We start from the raw sequence: 26,379 nt of genomic DNA on the forward strand, positions 1-26,379 counted from the left end.
GCTGGAACCACTGTGATCAGGGCGTCACACGCGCCGAGGAAACTGGCCAGGGCGGCCCTGAATCCCACCCTGACTGAGAGCAGGGGAAGCCAGGAGGGGCCACGAGGACAGTGGCGACGCCAGGGACCGGACCCTGGCTCCCGGGACCCTCCCCTCCACCTGAACCCTGGGGCCCCGGGGCAGTCCACCCTGAGGGGACATGCACGTGGCAGCCCCTTCCAGGAACAGACAGGCTCTGTCCCTGCCTGGACTGTAGAAGGGCGCCCACCTGCTGTGACGGTGGCCTCTGGGGAAAGAGGAGGGGTTCTGACTGGCTGCCCTGCGGCCTCTGCACTGCTTGGACTGCTCCCCGCGGGCAGGAATTACCTGCAATCCAATTCAGTTCTGTCGGAATAGCACAGAAACCTGTGCATCAGCCCCGGGTCTGCGGGCTGCACACCTCTGGCCTGTCTGAGGTCCTGAGACTGCAGCCGAGGTGAGGTCCCCAGGGACTGACCGCCAGGCCGGTGGAGGGCGACGGGCACACTTCGAGGGGTCTTCCCACGGCGGTCACCACCCTCACCAGGTGGCCGTTTGAGTGACTGAGGGCCCCGCCTCCCCTGTGCTGGGTGCCGAGTGGGGAGGGGGTTCTGGGACACCCGCTTCCGGGCTGAGTGGTCACAGGGGGCCCTGACCTTGTGTCTGGCGTCCGTCAGAGTGGGGAGCAGCCTGAACCCCCCAGCAAATTCTACCCGTGAGCCCGAGTCGGCACTGTTCCCCAAGGAGTCCATCGGGACGTGGGGGAAGGGTCCCTGAGGAGCCCCCAGCCAGGAGGCCAAGCTCAGGGCGTTTGCCTGCCTAGCCTGGCGGGCAGTACTTCCAGGGTAGGTGGGGGGCAGGACCCCCAGGCCGCGAGGGGAAAGCCCTGAGTGGAGGGGAGCTGGCCAGAGCGGCAGGACCAGGATCAGACCAGGGCTAACCCAGAGGTCAGGTTCAAGGTTACCGGCGATGCCCTTGAACAGTTGGCCCTGGGCAGGCGGCCCTGGGGGAAGTCTGGCTGAGGGCAAGAGAGGGCGGAGACCCCCAGACCACCCCAGGCTGAAGGCAGGGCCAGGCCAGAGGGGAGACAGGTGGGCTGGGCAGCGTGGGAGTTGGAGGCTTGGCCAGGATGGACATTGCCCCCATGCTGCTGAGCTGCACCCCTGCCCAGGTCAAGGAAACACACCCAGCGGGCCAGGCCCAGGGTGGGTGGGGTGTCACCGGCCGGGTGGTAGGAGGAAGTTGTTGGAAAGTCAGGACGGAATGGCCGTGAGGGAAAGCCAGGCAGGGCTGGGCCCAGATGGTTCCTGTTGAGGAAGCAGTGGGCACAGCTGCACGACTCTTCCTGGCCTGGCCACACTATCACAGCGACACAGCTGGCTGCCTCGCTGCAGGCTGCAGGCGACCTCCCCCACCGGCACCGGCGCGTCCCCAGGCCCGCCCCGCATCACATGAGCCCCCGCGGCCGCCCGCCCCTTCCCCAGGCCAGCGGGCAGCGGCTGCTAGAAGGCCCAGAGCGGTCTGGGGGACAGAGACCTCCGGCTCGGAGAAGCCCAGGCTGGCTGACGCCCCTGCCTGTCCCTCCAGGGCTCACGAGGTCGGGAAGGACACCCAGGGCCGTGCTCAGGCCCGGCTCCCGCCGGCAGCAGGATTCAGTCTGCTGGACCCACCTCCAGCTCCATGTCCCGTGCATCCCCCGTGCTGGAGAGCGGGCTCACGGCGCCCACCAGCTGCTCAGCGCCTAGGGGTCCCAGGAAGGGCGGCCCAGGTAAGGGGATGGGGCAGGGGGAGGGGCGGCCCGAGCAGGTGGCGAGGCTGTGACATCTCCACGCTGCCGCCTGCCTGGCCCTGTTGACTCACCCCCACCGTCAGCGTGGCCTCCCACCGGGCACAGGCCCGCACAGCTGGGGCAGGTGGCCGGGGAGGACCCGGCAGGTGCCAGGCCGGCGGGCAGGCCCCACCCAGAGGCAGATGCTAGAGGCGGGGGCCGCTCAGTCCCTCTAAGACGGGTGGGCTCTGTCGGCCCTGGGAGCAGGGCCCCGGAGTCAGAAAGGAAAAAGGTGCGCACGCTGGGGGGGGCCCCTAAGCCTTGGAGGTCGGATGAGGAAACTGAGGCCAGATAGAGAGGGCCTGGCCCAGGGCCCCGGGAGAGAGTGATGGTCCAGGACCTGGCCCCGGGCCCCAGTGAGGAGCACCCGTGCCAGGGCTCCCACCCCGTGGAGCCAGTGCCAGGGAGAAGTGGTCGCATAGGGAGGACCTCCCGTGGGCTGCTGACTGGGGGGCGCGGGAGGCCGTGGCCCTCCCTGACACCCGATCCCAGCTGCAAGGTCGCCTGCCCGGCTCTCCCAGGATTCGGGGGCCAGCAGAGCTGTAGGCGGGTGGCCCGGCTCCCCAGCCACGGCCACGTGCCCACGGTCCCAGGAGCAGGGTCCCAGGTCTCACTGCGGAGTGCAAGCACGCCCTGCCACTCGCCCTGGCACCCTGGCCCCAGACAGCCCATCTCCCCTGCAGGGGGACCGCCTCCCCTGCGCAGGTCCCCCCCTGCCCCATCCAGGGCCCCGAGGGCCAGCTCCTACACAGGCTCTGCCAGGCACTCAGCGCATCCAGGACTAGAATCCCGGGTGTGCAAGGCCCGCCTCTCCACACAGTAACGAGCATGCTGCTGGCTTCTCCCGAGTGTGGGTGATTCAAAGACATCGCCAGGGAGCCAGCAGTCACTGGCCTGGGCCACGGTCGCCCTGCCCTCGGGCTGGCCAGAGGCTCCAGTCCCATCCCGCTCCAGCTGGGCACCACGCAGCTGCCCCTCCTTTCCCAGGGCGGCCCTGCCTGACCCCACTGTTCTGGGACCACTCGCCTCTCCTCACCTGGGGCCAGCACCTCCTCACGGAGGCCTCAGTTTCCTCATGTGTCAGGCCCTGTCCTGCCCGCTGAAGGGGCCAAGGGGCAGCTTCTCAGAGGCGGGGGAGGGAGGGAGGAGGCAGATGAGACCGCTGGCTGCTGTTGTGTTTGGATGGTGGAGTGCCAGCCCGTGAAAGGGGTTTGAGGCCAGGAAACGCGATGTACCCTCTGTGCGCACGATGTCTCCTGCGGTGTTGGTCGGGCTGCGGGCCCTTGCAGAAGATGGTCTGGGTGGACCTCCGATGCAGAATCCCAGCCGCCCCAGTGGGGGCACTTCTCACTCGGGAGGCTTTGCTGGGAGGAGGGAAAGCAGTGGCTCGTGCATTTGACTGGAGGCTTGCCTGGGCGCGGGGGGTCCCAGCCCTGGGACACTGGCTTCTAGGAGCTCACGGCCCATCGTCTCTAAGTCACCTGCCCCAGGTGATCGGCACAGCCACACGTCCTGCTCCCCGGGTCTCCTCAGGGGGGCAGGTGCTGGGCTCTGCAGTGCCAGACATCACCACCGGGGGAAGTGGCAAGTGGAGCTGGGCTGGAGGGAGCCCATGGGGGCTGGGGGCCCGGGGAGCCTGGGGACCGGGGACAGGCCCGTGGATCAGTGCTGCTCCGTCCTGCAGGCTTCCCAAGATCCCGCGAAAACCTTTGAGCCCCCAAATGTTAAGTAGCGCCCAAACCACAAAAAGAACAGTAGGTAATATCTTTTAAAGCTGAGCCTGTCTCTCTGGGGAACAAATGTGCGTGAACCCTGCGGCTGCCCTCCTGCTCAGCAGGAGGCGGGGCGGGGCTGAGGGTGGGGAGGATGACAGGCCTGCTGGTGTGGCCATGGCAGAGGGTGGGGATCCGTCAGGACCCCACGGTGTGGTGGGGCCGCTGACAGCAGGTGGGAAGGAACAGTGCTGTTTAGTGCTGAGTGTTCACTGAACTCAGATTTATTAGGTGCCGGACCTCCTGGCGGTCCAGTGGTTAAGACTCGGTGCTTGCACTGCAGGAGGCCCAGGTTCCATCCTCGGGGAACTAAGATCCTGCATGCCGAGCGGCCTTAGGTTTATTAGGTGCCAATTGTGTGCACTAGAAGCTGGGCTCCTGCAAACGAGAGGTGGGAACCAGGACACCAGCCGGGCTGCCTCAGGCAAAGGAGGTTGGGGGCAATGCCCCGTGACCACCCCGGGGGAGAAACTGAGTCAGGCCTGTTCATTGTCACCTAAGAGGGAGAGGTGGGGCCCAGGTGGCAGATTTCCAGGGAGACAGGGAGTGTCCCATCACCGGAGGGTCCAAGCAGAGGCAGCTGAGGCCTTAGGGAGTGTTGGGCGAGATCCCATGGAGAGCACTGTCATGGGAGCCTTGGGTCGCCTGGTCCCAAGGGGTGGAGTTCAGAGGTCACCACTGTCACCAAGTGGGCTTGCCCTCCCTCCCCCCCATCCTCATCCTCCCCCTCCAGCTGCACCCCCCACCCCACCCCCCGACCCCAGGCTGTTCTCTGGAAGTTTCTCTGCCTGGAATGCCCTGCCCTGTTGTATTAATTTCCTGGGGCCGCTGTAACAAACCACCACAAACCAGGTGACTTGCAACAGAAATCTACTCCCTCCCAGCTGTGGAGGCCAGAGTCTGAAATGAGGGGTCGCAGGGCTGGGCGCCCTCCAGAGGCTCTGGGGGAGGGTCCTTCCTGCCTCTTCCAGCTCCAGGGGGCTCCAGGTGTCCTTGGCTGGCGGCCACGTCCTTCCAATTTCTGTTCCCGTCTTCCCGTGGCCTCTCCCCCGTGTCTCTGCCTCTGCTCTTCTTACAAGGACAGTTGTCTTTGGATCTAGGGTGACCATTCCAATGACCAGAGCTCCGACCGTCCCATCTGCATTCCAGGCAGCAGGGTTGGGGCGAAGGTACCCACAGCCTGCAGCCAGCCACCTCTGTCACAGCCAGGGCCAGGGCTTGGGCACGTGGCCTCCAGCTGCCAGGGGGCCCAGGGGTGCCTCCGGGGCCGCGCGGTGCAAGAGGGGAGCCGGGTTATCAGAAGCCCACATGGTCTCCCAGCTGCCCACGGCCCCGTTTTTCATTCAGCCGAGGCCCCTGGACATGCTTTCAGGGCTGTCGGGAGACGGTCAGCTATGGACACTTGGGAATTCACACAGGGAGGGCCCGGGGCTTCTGGGGTTGGCGTGTGCGTGCAAGGACGGCAGAGTCCACAGCCCCTCTCTACAATGTGGGACTGAGGGCAGAGCCCCACGGTGACCATCCATCTGCGTCTCCGTGCAAAGTACTGCAAGTGCTTTGTCATTTGATTTCTTCTGTACCGTCGCCCCACTCAGGACGGCAGTCCTGTCCCTGCTTTGCTCACACTCTGCAGGGCCTTCTCCCCCTCCTCAGGCCTGTCCCCACGTCTTGTTGATCACATGGTGCTGGGGGCTCCTGTGTCAGGGTCATGGCTCAGGGCTGCCGAGCCCCACGTGCTGCTGTGACTGCCGTCTCAGAGGAAGATACCGAGGTTCTGAGGGGCACACAGCAGGCATAGAGCAGAGGTGTGACTGAACCCGGCTCTACTGACCCTGCAGGGCCGATGGAGTGGGGGCCCATCTTGGGTGGAAAGCGGGCCCTGGACACCCTGCCAGATCAGTAGGTCCTGGCAGGAAACTGCTAGCAGGACCACCGGGCAACGGAGTGTGGACTGTTTGATGAGGAACCACTTACAAAGGTCAAACAGAGCGGCCAGGTCAGCACAGAAGTCTGGGGGCTGGTACAGCCTGACCTGAGGGGTGAGAGGGGAGAAGGGGAAGGAGCTGAGAGGGGCCAGGAGACGAGTGGAGTGGGCTGAGCCCCGGAGAGTGGACGGCAGGACAAACACCCACGCCTTCCTTCCCCACCCCACACCTCCTGGGCCTGACCGGTCCGGGCCAGCCTCCAGGGCCCAGAGCAGAGGAGGAGGGGTGCAGCTCTGGGGCAGGCGGAGGCTCTGGACCTAGTCCCCATCCCCCCACGTCCTGTGTCAGGGGACAGAGGATTCCACTCCACCCCAGGCCCTGGGAAGAGGGGGGCTCCCTAACCCCCCTGCCCCGGGGTAAATGTGGAGCGTTCTTTCCCTGAGACCCGCAGTTTCCACGCTGTCCCTGTCGCACAAGCCTGTGGGGCTAGACTTCTGGGGGCAGCCAGCAGGAGGACACCGGCCACCCGTGTCCTCCCCACCCATCAGACAGCAAAACTGAGCCTCAGAAGACAGAGCCGCAGGGCGGGGTGATGCGCAGGGGACAGGGGGCAATCCAGGCCAGCTTCCTGAAGGAAGTGGTCCTGCGGGGGCGGCGGGAGAAGGCAGAGACTTTCACTTCTTGAAGCGTCTTGACTGAGAAGAAAGGCACTGGTGCTAACCTCTCACACCTTCACTTCCGTGACTGCAGTGGAGGAGGGAGAGGCCAGGGCAAAGAGGGGCCTGGACTCCTGACGGGGCCAGAGGTGACGCTGCAGTGGTGCCAGTGAAATTCTCATCGTTAAACCCCACCTAGGTCACACTGGCACAGCCAGGGCCGGCAAACACCCTGGGCTGGGCGGTGACCGTCAGAATGCAGCCCAGGATGGAGGTGGCCTCCGTGGGGACCCCATCCAAAGGTCTTTTGGGGGGGGGGCGTTGACAGGCTCTTTTTGTGGAGCTCTGGGGAGTCACTTCGTCATTCCGCCGTTTGCAAGAGTGAGCCCAAGAAAAGGCAAGTGAGATCACCTGTCACCTGTGTGCACGCCCGGGGTGGGGGGGCTTCCCCCGCCCCCCCGCCCTGCCCTCCAGCCGGCACCTGGCCGCCCCACCAAAACCCCAGGCACCTCCAGCCCCGGCGCTGTTCCCTCCCTGTGCACTCCTCCCCCCTTCCCGTGCCTCCCTTCAAGTCTTTGCTCCATTACCCTGCCCTCCCCCCCGCACACGTGCGCCAGTCCTCCTCTCCTGCTGTTTTCTCCTTCATTTATTATTCCCTCCGACAAGGGGGTGGCTCAGGGTTACGTACCTCTTCATCATCCATCCCCCCGGGCGTGCTGGCTCCTCCGCCTGCTTGCTGTGGTGCTCTCAGCGCCCAGAGCGGTGCTGCCGTGGTGCCCGGCGCTGGGACGTGAATGCGTCCCGTGTCCAGGTGACTTGACCACCCCACACACAGCAAGCCTGCTGACCAGCACAGGGGCTGTGGGCAGCGGCTGCGTTGGTCTCCAGATTCTAGAAGTGCCATCACAGCCACTGTCAGACAGGACCTGAGGCCCAGAGGTGGAGGCCAACTGCCAGGGGTCACACAGCAAGCAGGGCCGGGGCTCAGAGTTGGACCCGGGCCTAGCGGCCCCTCTCAGCACCCCCCAGCCCGAGGGCCTCTCCATGGGCACCAGGGTCCCCTCCCCTGCAGCCTGAGGCATGGAGGGTACCAGACCACCTGCCCTCCCATCTTCTCTCACCGTGTCCTCTACAGGGGGACACAGGGCCCAGAGAGGGGATGTGACTGCCAAGGCCACAGGCTGCAGTCACAGGACACCCCAGGTGGGGTGGCTTATAAAGAGCAGACATTTATATCTTGCAGATGAGGAGGCTGGCCATCCAAGATCAGGGTGCTGGCAGGTTTGGGGTCTGGTGACAGCTGCCTGGTCCATAGCCCGCTTGCTCCCCACCCTAAACAGCACTTCCGGGAAAGGACCAGGGAGGGGGCTGGGAAGGGCCAGCGGGCCAGAGGGTGATGCTGACTGGAGGAAGGGGCAAGCACCTCCCGCCATCCCAGTGGGTTCCGTTGCCTTGGAAACACTGACCTGCTGACAGTCCTCCGTCCCAGGCATGGAGGAACAGCCCCCTTTTCCTGCCCCCTGTCCCAGCGCCCACTTGGCCACAGGACCCTGGTGGGGCATTTGTACCCTCACCTACCTGGCCCTGGGGCCTGGGTCAGGGGCCTGGGCATGCACACAGCCCTCCCCCAGCTCCTGAGCCGGCAGGTGGCCCCTCTGCTTCAGGCGGGAGAGCTCAGGTGGCACTGCCAGGAGCTGGGCAATCCTTGGGTGACGAGTGGGTAGTGCACAGGAGGCCTGCTCCTTGGGCAGCAGAGGCTCCCCCAGTAGGCCATGACCTCAGACGCAGCCCCCGGGGCAGCGACAGTAGGGGCACAGGAGGGTCCTCCGAGGTTGTTCCCTAAGAACAGGCTGCAGGCCTTGGACAAGGGGGCAGAGGGGACGGGCCACTCCATTCCAGATGCCTTCCTGGCCCTGGGCACGGCTTCTTCCCAGTAACCCTTCGAAGGCATCATTGGCCTGGCTGTACAGATGAAGACAAATCAGAGGGGTCAAGAAACCTGCCCAAGGTCACACAGCAAGTCACTAGCGGGGCTGGGGCCTCCCTGTCTGCCCAGCGCCCTCCCTGGGAGGAAACGCAGTTGAGGTGCGGCCTCAGGAAAGGGACCTCTCCCATCACTCCCCATGTGGGAGCTGCACCCAGCAGCCCAGACCCTTGGCTGAACCCTCTGAGAGCCTACAGTGGGTCTGCTGGCTCTGCACTAGGGAGCCCAAGGCAGCTGCTGTCTGGCGCCCCAGCTGACACCTGGGTCGAGCGCTGCCCCAGCTGATGCCCGCAGAGCCGCCGCCAGGCCTGGCCCTCGGGGCGAAGCCCTGCGCTGCCTGCTGCTCTGAAACCTTTGGAATAGTGGGCCGGGCCTGCCCCAGGTTAATACCCCATGTTGAAGCACTCGGGCCTTCTGAGGGCCCGGTCCGTGCTGCCGAGGTCTTGAGGAGGGTGTGGCCTCTGGGTGCGGCTTTCACTCCACGGGTGCAGAAACAGGTCCCTTCCTGAGAGGAAGCGGCGTCGGGCCACCTGCTCCGTGGGGCTCACAGCCTAGAGGGGCCGGGGTACGAAGGCGCACACGTCACAGGGCAGAGGGTGAGGCATTGCAGGTGGCCGGTCCTCGCCCTAGAGACATGGCCAGTGTCCAAGCTGCCCCCGGCCTGGGCAGAGGGGGAACCCGAGGGCCTGGCCCTCACGCTGGCCGTGTCCCTTCCTTCCCTGGGCCTGTGGAGCTTCACAGACGCTGCAGGGGAGGGACATGAGGTGCAGGGCCAGGAGACCCGAGAGGGACAGGAGGGGTCTGTGTAGCCTGGCTTCCCCAATCTCACTTTGCTCGTGGCAAGGGCAGCCGGTTAGACCAGATCGTGGCCGGGAGGGGAGGGCTAGGCTGGAAGCCAGCTCCATCACTCACCCCGGGACCCAGCAGGCCTGTCTCCTCGTCTGTGACATGGGGGTGGCAGCCAGCCCCCGAGAGGCTGGAGGATGGTGGGGGAGGACCCCGGCACCTACCTGGCCCTCCCCAGGTCCAGGCCCGCCTTTCTCGCCCCCTCCTCGGATCCTGGCTGCGACCCCCTGCCTGCACCCCCTTCCCGGCCAAGGCCCCTCGCAGGGGTGAAGAGGGAGCCCCGTGGAAGGAACTGGGGATTCACCCGCCCTCGGGCTCCCAGCGCTTCCTACTTCCCTCCCAAATTGGGGTGCATTTTGAGTGTGTGGAAAGCCCCGACCTCACAGGGTCTGGGAGGGGGCAGCGTGGTGGGAGGGAAGACAGTCAGGAGGGGTGCTGGGACCCTCGCACCTCAGGCCAACTTGATGGGGCCTCCTCGGAAACGGGTCCCCTCTGCTGAGCTCCGGGGCTGGGGCGGCGGGGGTCTTCCCACAGCTGGGTCCTCTTATTAAGAGAAAAGACCTAAGGTTCCAGCCTCGCTCTGAGCAGAGTGGCCGGCCCGGACACGGGACCCCAACACCTAGACCCTGGAGCTCAGAGAGGTCACAGTTTGCCGAGGGGTCCCTGGGCCTACCTCCCCAGGACTCTGCCTGCCGCCGCCAGCCCCCACTGCTGGCCGCACACCCACTCCTGCCTCAGGACAGGAGACATCCTCTCCCTGGAGGCTCAGGGCCCCCGGCCCCTGCCTCTCCCTTCCTGTTTCTCAGGAGGGGGGTATTGCCTTGATGTACCCCCGGCCCTGGATAGATGGACACATAGACATCAGACTCGTTCCCACCCCTCCACCACCACAGCGTTTTCTAGACCCAGGGTCAGGACCCGACATCCTAAAAGCAGGTGACAAAAAATGCAAGTCACAACAGTATCGTTCCCATTCGTGGCCCCCAGGTGTGCTGCACCCACCCTACCCCCGAAGTCCTCTGGGGCTCAGGAGGCCGGTCGAGAGGCTCTGCTTGGCCCTGGCCCCTCAACCGGGGCTTCCTAGTCTGCAGCACGAGGGGCTGTCCCCACCTGGGGGGCTCTCCGGGCGGGGGCTGCCACCCGGAGCTGCAGGGCAGAGAGCACAGCTGGCTCGAGGGGAGATGGGAGCAGGCGGCTTCCTGTGGAAACTGAAACTGCCAGGTGCTTCCCTCCCTCCCGCGGGGACCCAGAGACAGCTGGACCCGGTCCTGAAGCCCTGCCCCGCCGAGCTGCCTCTCCTTCAGGCAAAGGCCCGAGGTCCAGACTGCGCTTCTCACCCGTCACCACGACGACGACGTGCTTCCCTGGGCCTCAGGTCACCACCTGCCCCTCACCCTCAGCCCCGAAGAGGCCCAGCGGCCCCAAGGCTCTGCCTCCCCCTGGGGCTGCCCGTCCAGCCTGAGCCACCCTGGCGCGGGATTTCAAAGTCTTTGGGCAAAAGCAGGATGCGAAATACCTGAGTAATCTTTAACTTGAATACGTGTGAAGATGATGACATTCCAGATAGATCAGATTTACCAGAACATAGCATTAAAGCCAGTTGCCCTGGCTGCCAGAATATGAAACACTTCGCCTGCGGCTCATGTCCATTTCCTACTGGACGGGCTGCTGAGCCCACAGGAAACAGGAGACAGAAGGGACAGGTCTGGTCGTTGCCCACAGCTGGGCCTCCGATGCGCCGCCTGCTCCTAGCATCCCGTTGTCTCCTGGCCCACCTTTCATTTAAATCGTGAAAGAATTCGCCCACGCCAGGAAAGCCCCATCCCAAGCCAGGCGAGCAAGCTGAAGCTTCGCTCCAGAGCCTGCTCCCCCATCACCACTTCTTTTTAAAAAGGAATTGTTATAGATCCAGTGCCCCCCACCCCCGGAGGCTGCCCCCCTGCCCGTGCTGCAGCAGCAAGATGGGATCAGAAATCACTGAAAGCCAGGCTGCTGGGCCTGGACCCAGCTCAGGGTGCCTTGCGAGGTCCCCAAACTTGGACCCGTGTTGTCATCTGTAAAATGCGGACGGTGTCACACGTCAACACTGGGAGCCGCCCACCTGTGGAAATGTCCAAAGGACTGTTTTATCTATGTGTGTCTTTCCCAGATACATTGCGATTTTCTGTTTTAAATTGTTACATAGGAGTATCACGTTCTGTGCATCTTTTGCAATTTTCTGTTTTCTCTCCACGATGACAGATAACGCTGGATCCGTGCAGGCGCTGCCTGCGTTGCCCTGCGGCCCCATGAGTCCCCACAAGCCCAGGCAGTGGGAGGGTAGGACTGCAAGGAGACCCCACCTGGCTCCCGTTGAGAAAGGCCTTTGACGTGAGGCCTGGGTGGTGGAAAGTCCTGGCGTGTGTGGGCCAGCGGGCCGGAGGCCTCCAAGCTGGGAAACCCCGCTCCTCTCCAGAAAGCCAGAAACGGGGCTCTCAGCAGCCCCTCCACGATGCTAGAAGGAAGAGGCGGCTGAGGGGACTTTTGTGCCTGCCTGTTGGCTGCCTGAGCCTCCAGCCCCGCCCCCGGTCCCCCCCCCGCCCCCGACAGCACTGCACAGAGGGGGCCTTGCCCTGTCCTGGAGGGGTCAGGAGACTGAGCTGCTGAGCACACATCCCCGTCCACTCCTCAGCGAGGCCAGGAACATGTGACAGGTGGCACTGGCTGCAGAGGGCGGGCAGCTGGGCTGGTCCGGGCAGGACGGGGTCAGAGCAGCCGGATTGGGGCCCAGGGGGGGCAGTGGGGGCCTGGAGGGGGTGCTGTAATAATAGTGGTGTGTCACCGAGCTCTCCCTGTTCCCTGGAGGGAGAGCTCCTGCAGCCCCGACACCGTGGCTGGTGGGAAACGGGCCTGCCCTGTGCTGGATGCCAGGGCTACTCTCCAAGCCAGTGGCTCAGGGGATTTTTATTACTTTTGGCTGGCATGTCCCCTAAAATCTTTTTGAAAAATCAAACCCCCTTTAAGGTGATATTTCTTACAAAGCGGCCTTACTGGGCTCAGTCACACCCGACCCTGGGCTGCTGTTTTTTGGTGGATAACAGGGGCCCAGGGCCAGTAGAGAAGTTTTGGAAGGTGACAGTTAGCTGGCCACAAGAAGGGCTGACCTTAACACCCCCATGAGACATTCGGAGTGAGCAGTGCACAGAGGCACACGCCAGTTTCACAGACTCCCCACCCTGCAGGCACCCTGCCTGCTTGGTAGGAAACAGGCCTTGAGCCCCTGGTGGGCATCACGCTGCAAATGTTACTGAACTGAACTTGGGTCTGCTTGCCCGTGTGCAGCAGAGCTGATCTCCTGATACTGCGCTGTAATGAAGGAAAGTGCAGCGTTTATTACAGGTGCCAAGCAAGGAGAATGGGCAGCTCATGTTCAAAAGACCCGAACTCCCCGATGGCTTTCAGGGAAGGGGTTTCAAAGGTCGTGTGAGGGAGGGGGATGCAGGGTGTCTGAGTAGCTCGTGCACAATTCTTGCATTGGTTGGCATCAGGGTGAAATTTCGAGCATCACCAACCTTCTGGTTTCAACCGGTCTGGGGTCTATGTGCTTGCGGTCATCAGTTTTCACCTCATGGGGGTCGGCTTCCTGTAAAAACAACTTAGGAATGTTCATCAGGCCTTTATCCAGATCTTTCAGGGGACTGGGAGTTCAGTGATTCTGCTCTGTGGCTGGTTTAGAGTCTAAACTGTAACCAATTTCCTGGCCCAACAAGTATTCTTTCTTTCAACATCTTCACATTTTGTAATCATTCACTCTTTTTTTAAAATTAATTAATTAATTTATTTATTTTTGGCTGCATTGGGTCTTCGTTGCTGCACATGGGCTTTCTCTAGTTGCAGCGAGCAGGCGCTACTCTTCGTTGTGGTGCGCGGGCTTCTCATTGTGGTGGTTTCTCTTGTTGTGGAGCACGGGCTTTAGGTGCGTGGGCTTCAGTAGTTGTGCTCACGGGCTCTAGAGCGCAGGCTCAGCAGCCATGTCGCACGGGCTGAGTGGCTCCACGGCACATGGGGTCCTCCCAGACCAGGGATCGAACCCGTGTCCCCTGCATTGGCAGGCGGATTCTTAACCACTGCGCCGCCAGGGAAGTCCCTGTAATCATTCACTCTTGAGCCAGGCTTTTGAGGCTTGGGCAGGCCTGGGAAACTAAAGCAAAAGCCTTTTACTTTAATGGACAGGGACACAGGGGCCTGTATATGGGTTCACAAATATCCTTCTAAACCAATGGGGGACATAGGACTGTGGGTGATGGTGCTGATGGGCCAGTTCAAAACATCTAAACATTGTGGTTTAAACAGTCAAAGGTCAAGTGGTCTAGCGTATCGTATATTTTATGCTGCACACGTGCTTGGGACCTATTTTCATGACAGCCCTGAGGCTGCAGGTTTAGCACCTTGACTAGTGGAAATGTTGCCACAAAACCAAATTGTCAGGGCCCAGACTGACATTGTCAGCTTTAATTCAAATAAGCATGTTATTAATGACTCAACTGTCTCACTTTGGAATTCCACTTCTGGTGTAAATGGATGGATGGCAGATGGATGGGTGTGGGTGGGTGGATGAATAGACGGACAGAGAGAAAAGAAAGAAAGCAGGAAGGCAGGAAGGTAAGTTAAAGCAAACCTCTCAAAAAGCCATAAGCATGATTCTTCTATGAAAGTGTAGCAAGCATGTGTCAGAGACATGTTTCCCTCGTTGCTGAGGTAGCCAGCCAGGTGGCAAAGGCGACTCAAGGAAGGACACAGCAATTTTCCATCCCAAAAAGAGAGAACACCGCCCCGAGACCCCTAAACACAGTCGTGAAGCACAACCTTCTCTACTGAGCAGAAATGGTCTGCAACTTGTCTGTTTCCTGCAAGTCAACACCTAACTTACAGCGTCTGGGACCCAATCAGCATCAATAGAAAGACATCCAGGCATGTCCCGGGAGGCCCACTGACCTTGGCAGCCTGGCTGGACACGAGGACATGGGTGGCCCTCTGCCTTGTGACTCATTTGGGACAGGTGTTTCCATCAGACGAAGGCAGGGGAGGCCCGGAGACTCGCTGGGTCTTTATACCCTGAGGCAAAGCACGGGGATGGGTTCAGCCTGCAGGAGAGAAGGAGGGTCAGGAAAGGTGAGGAGAGAAGAACGGGCAGACCACAGGCCTCGTTTCCTGCTGGAACGATCTGGAAGGTGAGGACCCCAGGATTCCTTCAAGCTCTCTTGCCCAGGTACCTGCAGAGTCTTGGGCACATGCCCGTTGGGAAGACCCTGGCCACAAACCAGAGCAGCCTGCCCGCCGCACCGGCCAGGGCTTGGGGGGCCGGAAGGCTCTTGGTTCTCTTTTGTTGGAAGACAGAACCCCTCTTCTTTCTGCAGGTACTGCTGCAAGCCAACTGCCCCCCTCACGGTGAGAGATGGGGACCCCTCCAACCTCAGTGCAGGGGCCGGGCCTCGACCCCAGTCCTGCTGCCGCCCCCGCCTCACCTCCCGCCGGCTCCCTGCCCATGGGGCCCGAGCTCTACCTTCTGGATCATCAGGAGGCTGTTCTCTCCAGGGTCTGTGGTTCGCCTGGTCGTTCCCCCCCAGAACAGAGCATGGCACATCAGGTGCTGGAGAAACGTCAGCCAAGAGAGAATCTGGGGAATGGCTGAGTGGCTAGAAGCTTGGATGAGCCCTGAAAACATACTCAGTGAAAGAAGCCGGACACAGAAGGCCATGTATTATACGACGCCACTCATACGAAAGGTCCACAAGAGGCCACCCCACAGCGATGGACAGCAGATTCGGGGTTGCCAGGGGCTGGGACAGGGGCCGTGCTTCCTCTTGTAACATCAGGCTCTGCAGACGCCTGCACTGGGGGGTGCCAAGCGCCCCCAGGACCGAAGGAGATGCTGAGAGTAACGACGCTCCTCAGGACCCAGTGAATGCCACCCCTGAAACGTGGGTCCTGGGAACCTGGACATGTCGCAGTCCTTTCATGTGGACCTTTGGGTGATTGGCCCACTGGCTGGCCTGGCTGTGGGTCACCCAGGAGCCTGCACCCCTCGCAACTTGTGGCAGGCGTGGCTAATCAATCGCTGCGCCTTTCTGCTGAGCGCAGAGGAGGCCTCAGCATCCTTCACAGCACAGTGCTCCTGGGGCCAGTCCTGGCCGGTGGTCGCACACTGTCCATGGGGAGCTACTGTCCCCCATCCCCGGCTGGTACTTTTGGCAAATGGAATTAAACTGTCACGACGGCCTCCAACTGGGGCAGAAGCTTCCACCGCTGACCGTCGCTTTCTGCACGACTCTCGTCTTTGGACCACTCTTAGCTCGGATCGCTTTGTCCTGGGCAGTGAGTAACATGGCTTTTCTGAGTCTCCTTTGCGCATCATTACGGCAGGTTTTAGGAAGCCCTAGAGGCCCCAGAGCAGGAGGACACAGCCTGTGCTCCACCGCTTGCTCAGGACGAGACCTCGGACAAGATGTGTAACCTCTCTGGGTTCTGTTACTTCATCCATGAGAGTTCAAATTTCAGATAAACAATATTTTAGTATAAGTATGTCCCAAATACTGCCTGGGACACACTCGTGCTGAAAATTATTCACTGCTTATCTGAAATTGAAATTTAACTGAGCATCTGTATGTTTATTTCCTAAATCTGGCAACCCCATCCATGAAGGATTCGAACTCTGTCTCCAAAAGGATTGTGTTTAGCTGCAAATAGCAGAAAAACCTAACAGCAGTAGAGCAGGGTTTGTTTGTCTTTGTCCATGTAACAAAAACTCAGAGGCAGGTCGTGGAGGCTGGTGCAGCCGTCCGGGACACAGGCTATATTTTACTCTTTCTATCCTACCTCCTCTTACTTGTGGCTTCCTAGCTGCAAAGTGGCTGTGTCGCTTCCAGGCATCACATCTGCCTCCCAAGCAGGAAGAAAGAGGAAAAGAGAAGGTGCAGGGGACAAAACCTGGCCCAGCCCCTTCTTATACAGAAAGCAAGGCGGGGCTTCCCTGGTGGCGCAGTGGTTGGGAGTCCGCCTGCCGATGCAGGGGACACGGGTTCGTGCCCCGGCCCGGGAGGATCCCACATGCCGCGGAGCGGCTGGGCCCGTGAGCCATGGCCGCTGAGCCTGTGCGTCCGGAGCCTGTGCTCCGCAACGGGAGGGGCCACAACAGTGAGAGGCCCGCGTACCGCAAAAAAAAAAAAAAAAAAAAAAGCAAGGCTGCTGTAGAAGCCCCAGTCGGCAGACTTCTGGTTACACCCAGGATGGGGGGTCCAGTCCCCACCTCTGAAGCTCCTTCCCAAACCAGGACTTTCTGGCTTCTGATTTCACAACGTCTCTGCTGTTTTCAAAAAACCTCTGCGCCCGAGGTCCATCCGCCCGGCCACGGCCCCATGGGGCCACTTCACAAGTGGGCACCCTCTCTGAACTTGGAGGAAGAGGGGGAGACCGCACTGTCCAAAACCCGGGCTGGGAAATCACTGCTCTCCCGCCCTGTCTGCAGGGCCTCCTGAGCTCAGGCGGTGGGAGCTGGGACAGGGACCCGAAGGGTCTGCTGTCATGTCTGCAGGCCTCTATCCCTCCAGGGGGCCAACGGACTCATCTTCACGGGAACTTGACTGGTCTTTTTATTTTATTTTATTTTAATTTTTTAAAGTCTTTATTGAATTTGTTACAATATTGCTTCTGTTTTATGTTTTTTGGTTTTTTGGCCACAAAACATGCGAGATCCTAGCTCCCTGACCAGGGATCAAACCTGTACCCCCCGCAGTGGAAGGCAAAGGCTTAACCATTGAACCACCAGGGAAGTCCCTTGACTGGTCTTTTTAAACAAAGATCCAGCCTTTCCCCACCAGGGTCCTGGACACCAGCGTTTCCCTCTCCCCATTTTCTCTCCATCACTCTTCCAAGCAGCTGGGAGGAAAGAGGGGACCCCGAACGCCCCTGGGACCCTTCTCCCCCATTCCCCTCTCCTGCTCTCAGTTTCCCTCCGTCTTGCTCCCCATCCTGGCCTCTGCCGGTCACAGCCTCGTGTCCACCGACTTCCAGAGCATCTCTCCTGCGCCTGAGCTAGACACGGGCAGCGTGTCCACGCCCCTCCTGCCTCTGTCCTCACCTTCCCTTCGAGACCTCCGGGCCCCTGGAGCTGGGTGCTGCCGTCCCATGACGACCCCCCCCAGGGGACTGCCCCAGCCCATGAGCCTCCCCTCAGGCCCCTCCCCACAAACCCACGTCAACTGCCAGGGCGGCTCTGAGCCCGCTGCCCCGAAGGGGAGGCGGCCGTACCCCTCAGAGCCCGTCAGTGGTCACAGCACCTACTGTGTGCCCTTGACGCCCTGCACGGAGCCTCTCCCCACCCCCTTTGTCAATGGGGAACGGTGGGCCCCCCTCGTGTTCCGGTCTTCCAGGGCCTGCTGGAACTCAGAGGCCAGGAGGAGCCCGGTGGGCCCAGGGGTCTGCAGGGCCCCTCCAAGGGCAGCAGCGGGCGGTGGGAGACCCCTGCGCTGGGCTCTCCGCCTGCCCCAGGCCTTGGTCTCTGATCTGGGGACGGAACTGCTCCCTCTCCTCTCTCGGGCTCCTTCCACAAAAGTGCGCTGGAAACATGAGTTTCCACGTGAGAACCCTTTCTTCGCCACCTCCGCCGCCTCACCCTGACGTCCCCCAAATAAAACTTCTCCTTTCCCTCCGCGAGCAGTTCAGTTCCCCATTCGCCGTGACCACACCACCCTCAACTTCTGCCCGGAGTTTCAGGTTCTGAGAGTTATTTTAGGTCTTCCTCCTACATGCCTGCCTCTCCGGACAGCCCGGCCGCACTGACCTGCCTTCCCCAAGCCTCCAGGCCCACGGCGGCCTGCCCGAGGGGGCTCGGCCCCCGCCCTCCGCCCTCCACCCTCCACCCTCTACCCTCTGCCCTCCGCCGGCCCCTTGTCCCTAGGAGCCGGGGCGGTGCGTGCTCTTCAGAAGGCGCCTCAGTTCTGGGTCTGCTTTGATTTTAAAACAGCTTTCTTGAGATAACTCACAGAGCATACAATTCACTCATGTAACATGTCCAATTTCAGTGGTTTTTAGTCTGTTCACAGAGCTGCGCAACCGTCATCACTGCCTAATTTTAGAACACGTTCATCTCTCCTAAAAGAAACCCTGTGCCCCTTAGCAGTCACACCCTGCCCTGCCCTGCCCTGCCCTCTTCCTGTCTCCTGGCTCTGCCCGTTCTGGCCGGTTCACATAAACGGGATCGTATGAAACACAGCCTTTGTGTCTGGCTTCTTACTCAGCATGGTGTTTTCAAGGCTTATCCACGTTGTAGCACGAATTCAGACCTCATTTCTCTTTCTGGCGAATCATACTCCATCGTTTGGACTGTGAGGCAGCCTGGGGGAAACCCAGCCCCACCACCTACACGCTGTGGGTCTCAGCGAGTGACCGCCCCTCTCTGGGCCTCAGCTTGGATGAGGACAGCCACCTGGGCCTGGCGTGAGGATTCCATGGGGATCTGGGCGAAGTGCCCTGCGCGGGCGGGAGGCGACTGTCACCTTCCCCATCGTCCTCCCCACCGCAAGCGTCCGTGTTCCACACACAGCACCGCGTTCACATCCTGCCCATGTCCTCAGCACCCTCCCTGTCACCCTACCATGTCCAGACACGAGGGTGTGGGTGGGAGGGCGGCCGTTTCTGGAGCTCTGCCAACCCTGAACAGGGGTGTCAAGAGCGGGCCGTGGGTGGCGCGTCTGGGAAGGACTGGGGGGCACCGGTCAGCGCCCCGCATGCTTGCTTGGGCGGCTTATCAACCCCCAGCTAGCGTGGCCCCGCATGGAAGTGCGGGCGCAGTGGCACATCCTCTGGCGTGGGTTTGTCTTCCGTGCAAGCCGGGGTTGCATCTCTTACACAAGAGGAGGGGGCATGGATGACTTTGGGGAACCAGGCGTGGCCACCTTTGTCTTACGGCTGCCCAGGCAGGGCAGGGAGGAGGGGACGATGTCCCCTAGTATCTGTCAAGAAAGCACAGCTCTCCCATGGCACCAGGGCAGACCTGGCTCTTTCTCCGTCCAGCCTCAGAGCTACTCCCGGACCAGCCCTGAGCAGTCACACCTCTGCTGGGTGGGCTCCCTGCCCCCGAACAAGCCAGGCCTCTTGGCAGGAAAAGGTCCCTGGGGGTCACGTCCCACTTTGGACCCCCGCAGTCCCAGAACTGAGAAGGGCCCCCTCTCCAAGGCTCCGTCCATTTCCCTGTCTGTGAAATTACTGGGCGGCCTGGTGAGCTCCGAGGTCTGTTCACCTGTATGACCCGCCTCCCACCCTCCCCTCCCAGGCAGCGAGGGCTTTCTCTGTGCCCTCTGTTGAGGGTCATGGGCTGAGGATGCTGAGGGTGCCCCCGGACACACTGTGGACAGATTGAGGGACAGGGAGGACAAAAGGGGATCCAGGGAGCCTGGGGGGGGGACCCTAGGACCCACCTTCCCCTCCTGGTGCCTCATCCTCTCTTAGTGCTCCTGGGCGCGGCGTGGGGGTGGGGCGGACGGTGTTCGAGGAATATTTGAGGCCCAAAGGAGGAGCAGGTGGGGTTTTCTTTGCGGGTGAGGATGGCCCTCCATCAGCCAATCATTCCAGAGCAGACACAGTAACGCAGACTCTGCAGAGCCTGTGTGTGGGTCCTGGACACTTGTACCCCAGGACACGTGGGGGCAGGAAGCCATGGCCATGCATCACGTGGTCCCCTACCTCCTGGGACACATGAGCAGCTGTGATGGGGCCACAGGAGGGTGCAGGAGGGCATCTCCCCCAGATTCGGGGAGGGCAGTACGGGAAGGCCTCTTGGCAGCCTCCTGAGGCGGAGAGGAGCTTAGGGCGGGAGTTTCCAGGTAGGGGAGCTGCATGTCCCTGAGGGGCACACTCTTTCTAGGCGGGAGTGACAGCACAGGTCTGTCTTGCCGGGTGCTGTGCAGGCCCCCTGCAGGAGAAGGCCCGGGGGTGCCCCTGCTCCAGGGGTAAGAGTGGGAGAGGCATGTGGGCTTGGGATGGTCCATCTGGGCCTGCCCTGGTTGTGGCGCCGCAGCAGACAGGCTGTTCTCATCATTCTCACGCACAGAGCTTGGCTGCCCACAGCTGCTCCAGGCCGAGTTCCCCGTGTGCACGGTGGGGTTGCCGGGGCATGGGGTCAGGGTACAATGCTTGCAGGTGATAGAAACCCTGCCCTGGAGCTCAGGAAGGACCCTGATGTGTTGGTTCAAGTAACAGGCTCCAGGAAGGATAGGGTGGGACTGGCTTCAGGGACCCTGGTCCAGCCAGCACATGCTCAGGGCAGGCTCTCTCCACCTGTCAGAGCAGACGGCCCCAAGCAGCTGTGGGGGTGCCTCCTGAGCAGAGCAAAAAGAAAGCTCCCTTTCTCTGGTCCAGTTCAAAAAATTCCAGGGAAGGATTGTGATTGGCCCAGCCAGGTCACATGCCCTCCTTGTGGCCCAATTAGTGCTGCCCACAGGCTTCCGAGCCGGGTGCCACCCTGGTGCCGGGGAGCAGCCTGTGACTGGAGCCGGGGCTGAAAAGCCACAGGCCTGGCACCAGAGCAGCCACCCTGATCGTGCACTGCAAGTGCACTTTAAAAACTAACTGCTATCTTCCCTTACTTAAGAAAGCAAAAATAAAATGATAAATCCAAATATGCAGATAAGAGAAAGGAAGGTGAAGATAAAATAAAATGAGAATAATGAAACCTCTCAGAGAGTTGCATGAAGCTTAAGTGAGGTCATGCAGCCACTCAACGTGAGGCCCTGGGGACTCGGTGGCAAACACACAGACATGCCCTGCCCCGGGGGAGGGAGACTAGGGAACAGGTAAACCACAGGTAAACACGCTGTATGTGCAATGACGGAAAGACAGTCGCCTCGTGAGCTCACAGGAAGGCCGGGGTGTTCCCTCCGGAGGGTGGGCCTGGGTACAGGCACTGAGAGGGGGCAGCAGGTGGGCTGTGACACCGGCGGCGCCCCAGCACAGGGCGGATGCCCCACTGCAGTGACCGCCACTATCGCTTTATTATCACCAGAACCTGGGAAATGGATCTAGCGCTCAGGGGAAGTTTTGCAGGAAAACCCTGCAAGTGTAGGCAATTATTACGGGCGCACATCCTTTGCCCATTTTTGCTCTGTATGTTTGTATTCTCTACTCCTTTGTGGCAATTTTCGCATACGGTGCTACAGTCCTTTGTTACACCCCCTGCTCCCACCTCCACACCCCCGTCCTCTGCTCTGCACTTGCCAACAGAGCATGAGGTACCCCACGGTCCCTTCCTTAGGTATTTAGTGTTCACCCAGCTACGTCTTCTGGGTGGGCTTTGTACCACTTCTGATGTTCACTGTTGCACTGTGATGTTTAAGAAAGAAACACGTAAGGATGTAAGAAACATCCTCTGGTAGATAAATCTGAGTGTAGGAATTGCTGGATCTGTTTACAGCTCTTGGCAACTATTGCTGAAATGCCCCGTGGGGAAATGTCACTCGGCCTGTGTACCAGCACCCTCACCCACACTGGACATCTTCATTTTTAAGTGTGGCCATTTCTCCAGGTGGGAGCATATCTGGCTTTTTAGCCCACGGTCCTGTGATCACCAGTGAGGGTCCGTGTTTCCCACAGCCTTGGAGTCTAGGGCACTTAGGTGAGTGAAAGTCTGTGGAAACCTTCCTTTTCTGACTTCACCGAGAATCCCTCAGAGAACTGGGTGCGGGGAACAAACTGCCGCTGTGACCATGTCCGGTCCCCACAGGCACTGTGCCTCCACTGCCGCAGCTCTGCTACCCCGGGCCCTGAGCCACATCTGAGTCTTCCTGGGCCTCCCAGCAGTGCCCAGCCCTAGGGAGCCGCCTCCTTGGTTCCTCCCTGCAATCTGGAAGGCAGATGGGCCGCCCTTCCGCGGTCTCCTTTCCCATGACCGTCACCCAAGGCGTGGACAGGCCAGTAGATGGGTGGGCCAGGAGGTGGTAGGGTGTGACCGGCCAGATTACAGGGCGGAAGCGAGCAGCGTAGGGCTGGCAGCGCAGTGCAGCCAAGAGGGGCCCGGGCTGGGGTGCTGGGAGAACCTCTGGGACCCCCGGCGCCACCACCCTCTGTGGGTTCTTGGTCTCCCTGGGCCTGGGTTTCCTCATCTGCAGGAAGGTGGATCATTCCCTGCCCCCGGGGTTGTTCCGGGGTTTGGATGAGAGCGTGTCTGAAGCACCTAGCACCGCCCCTGCACAGGTGGGACGCCAGGTGGCTGCTCCCCCGCCACAGGAGAGGTCCTCTGAGAACACCTGGCCGGGGCTGCATTTGGCCCAGCCTGGAACTGGGATTTTAGCTGCCTGGCTTTGCACACAGGATATTTAACGGCTTTGCCCAGAGAACTTGACTTCACAATTCTCACAACGTGACCGTCATACCGATTCCTGACAAAGCTTCGGTGTAGGTAAAAACAAATGACCTGGAGTCAAGGCTTGGGAGCCCCCAGAGGCATCTCCTAGGACTCCAGGATTCTGAGGAGCCCTGGGCCAGGTGGAAGGAGCCCCACGGAGGGATAGGGAGTCCAGCCCGGCGGCGTCTGTCCAGGCTCTGCCTAGCTGGCCGCTGTCCTGGCGCTCCGCCCAGATCCTCAGTCCTTGCTCGGGCCGCGCCCACACCCACACCCCGCCCACTCCCAGCCCCGCCCATATCCTTAATCCCCACCCACGCCCCTAGTCCCCTCCCACTCCCATGCCGTGCCCACATGCCGTTGCCCCCACTTCTGCGCTCACCTGCTGGCTCGCGACCACCAGCCCCCCGCCACTCTCACCTGTGTTCCCCCTGCGCCAGCGCCACCGCAGGGGAGGACGCAGGCGGGGAGCGAGGGTCCCTGGAGCAGCCCCACCGGAAGGGACAGGAGCTGCTGCATAAATCCGTGTCCTCCCGCCGCTCCAGCCCTGGGTGGACGGTGGCTTTTGCCGGTTCCCTCCCTCCGGGTCTCACTTCCACTCCACTGCCCCGCCTTCTGGCCTTGGCCGAACTCTGGGGGGACCAAATAAGACAGTGCCGGCCACTTGTTCACATCGTGCCCCAGAAGAAAGCATTTCCCGGAGGCTGTTTCCCATTCCCAGAATCCAGGTAGGAAGTTCAGCCTGCCCACCTGCCGGGCTGACTCCACCTGAAGGGCTGGCCTGAGCACCAGGGGGAGCCAGCCTGTGAGTGACCTGAGTCAGGCTTTGGGGTCCTGTTTCCCACAAGGCGGCCTTACCCTCCCCAGAATCACGTGGAGGAAAGGGCAGAGTGATGATTGTGAAATGCAGACTCCTGGGCCTCCCAGCCCTTCTAATCCCATCTCAGGGGAAGGAGCCAGGCAGTGCCCGGCTGTGGAGCCTGGCCCAAAAGGAGAAATCAGTAATGGCAATCCCGTCTTTATTTAAAGTTTTGATACTTTGCTCATGTGGACTTCTGTCATTTATTCTAATATTTTAAAATTTGGGTTAAAATGTGATTTATCTTGTATACTGAGGGTTTCTTTGGTGCCCGTTAAATTCTGTACCTCAGTACTTGCCAGGTCCCCATCCCAGGAGCCTTCATTTTCACAGTCGCTCCAGGTGATCCTGATGTATCTTAAATTTGAGACCCTCTGCATCAAGAGTGATAATTAATAACCTGCAGCAGCCCTCAGATGGCTGAGATCAAGACCCTCTGGAAAGGAAGGCATATAGTTAGAATGCTTTTGGTTGCAAGAAACAGACTCAGCTAAAACCAGCTCGAACAATAGGAAATGCATTATTGGACCAGCAGTCCCATAAGCATGGTGGGTTTCATGGTGGGTTTCAGGAAGCATGGTGGGATTCAGCAGCCCAACAGTGCTCTGAGGGGCCCCCATCCTTTCCGTCCATCTCCCCCCACCCCGCCCCGCATCAGCGTCATCCTCAGGGTGCTGGCCGTGGGGTAGCAACAGGAGCAAGGACACAGAAGCTTCCTCTAGGCACGTGGGAGCCAGAAAATTCTCCAGAACCCCCTCTCCGCACATCCCACTGGCTGGAGTGGGATCACATGCCCACTTCTGAGTCAAGAACGAGCCGCTTTCTGAACCTGCAGATGGACTGTGTCTGGCTGGGCAGGGTCCAGGGCTGAGCGGTATCCTGGAGCAGCTCTCGCGGGGATGTTTAGAATGGACACCTACACCAAGTGGGGGCTGGGCCTGTGAGGAGGAAGAGGGGCGAGTGAGGGGTGGGTGGGGGGCCAGAGGCCCAGGAAGGCAGGGTTCCCCGCGGACACACCAAGAAGGTATCTCAGAGCTGGTTGACGGGGCCCCTTGGTGACATGCAGAGCTGCCTTTGTGAGGACAAAGGAAGGCACTTCTGCCCCCAACGCAGCCGCACCTGCCTTCCCTGCCTGTCCGCTGGGGGAGTGTACTCCCGGCACAATCTTACTCCGCAGCCCTGAAGCCAGGTGGACAGGGTGACCTCACGGACCTCCCGCTCAGCCCTGCTGGTGTCTCTCTGCCTGGGGCTCTGCGTGGGCCTCCCCTTCTGCAGGAGGAGCCGTCCTTGGATCCGGGTGGGACCAGTCTTGTGTGAGGGGCCGGGGGGAACCAAGAGATGCCCTCAGGGCTGGGGGGGCTTCACACTGGAGCCCAGGACTCTCTCTGCTCAGGCTTCTTTCCCTGCCTTCGTGGTCGACTCAAAGCCCCAGACTCTGATGCCCACACAGATGGCTGATGGCCAGGGCAGGATACCGCCCACCTGGGCCCGGGTGCAGCCCCTTTTCCCAGCTTCCTCTGCATAGTCATCCCTCTCTCACTTACCACAGAAAGGCCGGTGTCTCCCTGCTGGGCCCCCCACGTTGCCTCCTCTCCGTCTCCCCACTTGCAGCAAACACAGCTTCTTGCAGTTCGGGCCATTTCCAGTCTTTGCCACAAAACTGAGGGAAGCCTATGGACTTGTCAACTGACCGTCCTTAAGATCGCTCTTGTGACTGGTCACCTGGGGTTCGGGGCAGAAGACTCAGGGAAGGAGGCCACGGTGGCATCACTAGGGCACGTCAGCCTCTGGTCCTGATCCACTTACTTGTGTGATTGGGGTTCCTCACACTTTCCCATTAAACACCCACGCTAGGAATGGGATTCATGTGGAACTCTGTCTTTTCCTGGCGATAAGTAATAAGTATGGAAGGATACACAAACTACTCCACAGAATCTGCCCACCCCTCTTTTTAGGAGAGATATTTCTAATAAAAATTCACCTTTTATGTTTAATAATTCTCAAAATGTGTAATAAATTCACATGCTTTGTATCAGCTGCATACTACCAATAATTATAATGATAACCCAATCCAGAAGACAAACTGGAACACGAGAGAACATTTATAATCTTGATATTCCAATGTTTTTACATAGTTCTGTGTGATAGGGGAATCTAAATACTTTCAAACTGAAAATACATTAGGACAAAATTCTATTGGGTGGAATGGAAATACACGGTGAGTGGGGGAGGGAGCTGTGTGAAAATTCAGGTGTCAGAGAGGAGGCTTTATATACATATATATTTTTAAAGATTTATTATTTATTTATTTTTGGCTGTGTTGGGTCTTAGTTGCAGCATGCGAGATCTTTGTTGAGGCATGCGGGCTCTTTTGTTGCAGTGCATGGGCCTCTCCACGTGGGCACTAGTTGACGCACGCGAGCTCAGTAGTTGTGGTGCGTGGGCTCAGTTGCTCCACGGCATGTGGGATCTTCCCTGACCAGGGATCGAACCCGCGCCCCCTGCATCGGAAAGCAGATTCTTTACCACTAGACCACCAGGGAAGTCCCTATGTATTTTACATAACAGTTCTTCATCAGTTATGTGTCTTGCAAACATCTTCTCCCATTCTGTGGCTTGTCTTTTCGTTCTCTTAATAGTGTCTTTCACAGAGCAGAAGTTTTTAAATTTTAATGAAGTCCACTCATCCAATTTTTCTTTCATGGATCAGGCTTTTGGTGTTGTATCTAAAAGCTCATTGTGTCAGCTAGGGAGCTCGTGAAAATTCAGATGTTAAGAGTTCGTTCACGTATTTTTAAATGGACAATGATGCCTATCAAAATGCTATCACTTCTAGCCCATCAGCCACCCTTTTATTTCAAAATACTCATATTTAACAATATGTCAGATTTTATACTCTTGGCAGCTAATTTAAACTTCTGCCGAAGATTTTTACACATAACAGATACATGTTTGAGGAAGTCCACCATCACTCAGAATTATTATTTTTTAATATTTATTTAGGCTGTGCCAGCTCTTAGTTGCAGCATGCGGACTCTAGTTGCGATATGCATACAGGATCTAGTTCCCTAACCAGGGATCGAACCCAGGCCCCCTGCATTGGGAGTGCGGGGTCTTAC

General features: G+C 59.9%; 1 protein-coding gene across 1 annotated transcript in view; it reads left to right on the forward strand.

Annotated features, from left to right (window-relative positions):
• Positions 1-1,469: 1,469 nt before the first annotated feature.
• CBFA2T3 (CBFA2/RUNX1 partner transcriptional co-repressor 3) overlaps positions 1,470-26,379 on the forward strand; it is a gene marked incomplete at both ends in the record, with an annotated part of 80,740 nt that continues 55,830 nt past the window's right edge. Inside the window, one exon of the mRNA XM_079723772.1 lies at positions 1,470-1,786. Within this exon, the coding sequence (XP_079579898.1) occupies positions 1,699-1,786 (88 nt within the window). The remainder of the gene's footprint in view (positions 1,787-26,379) is intronic.

This window comes from Hyperoodon ampullatus (genome assembly GCF_949752795.1).
Source record: "Hyperoodon ampullatus genome assembly, chromosome: 18".
Classification (NCBI taxonomy): domain Eukaryota; kingdom Metazoa; phylum Chordata; class Mammalia; order Artiodactyla; family Ziphiidae; genus Hyperoodon; species Hyperoodon ampullatus.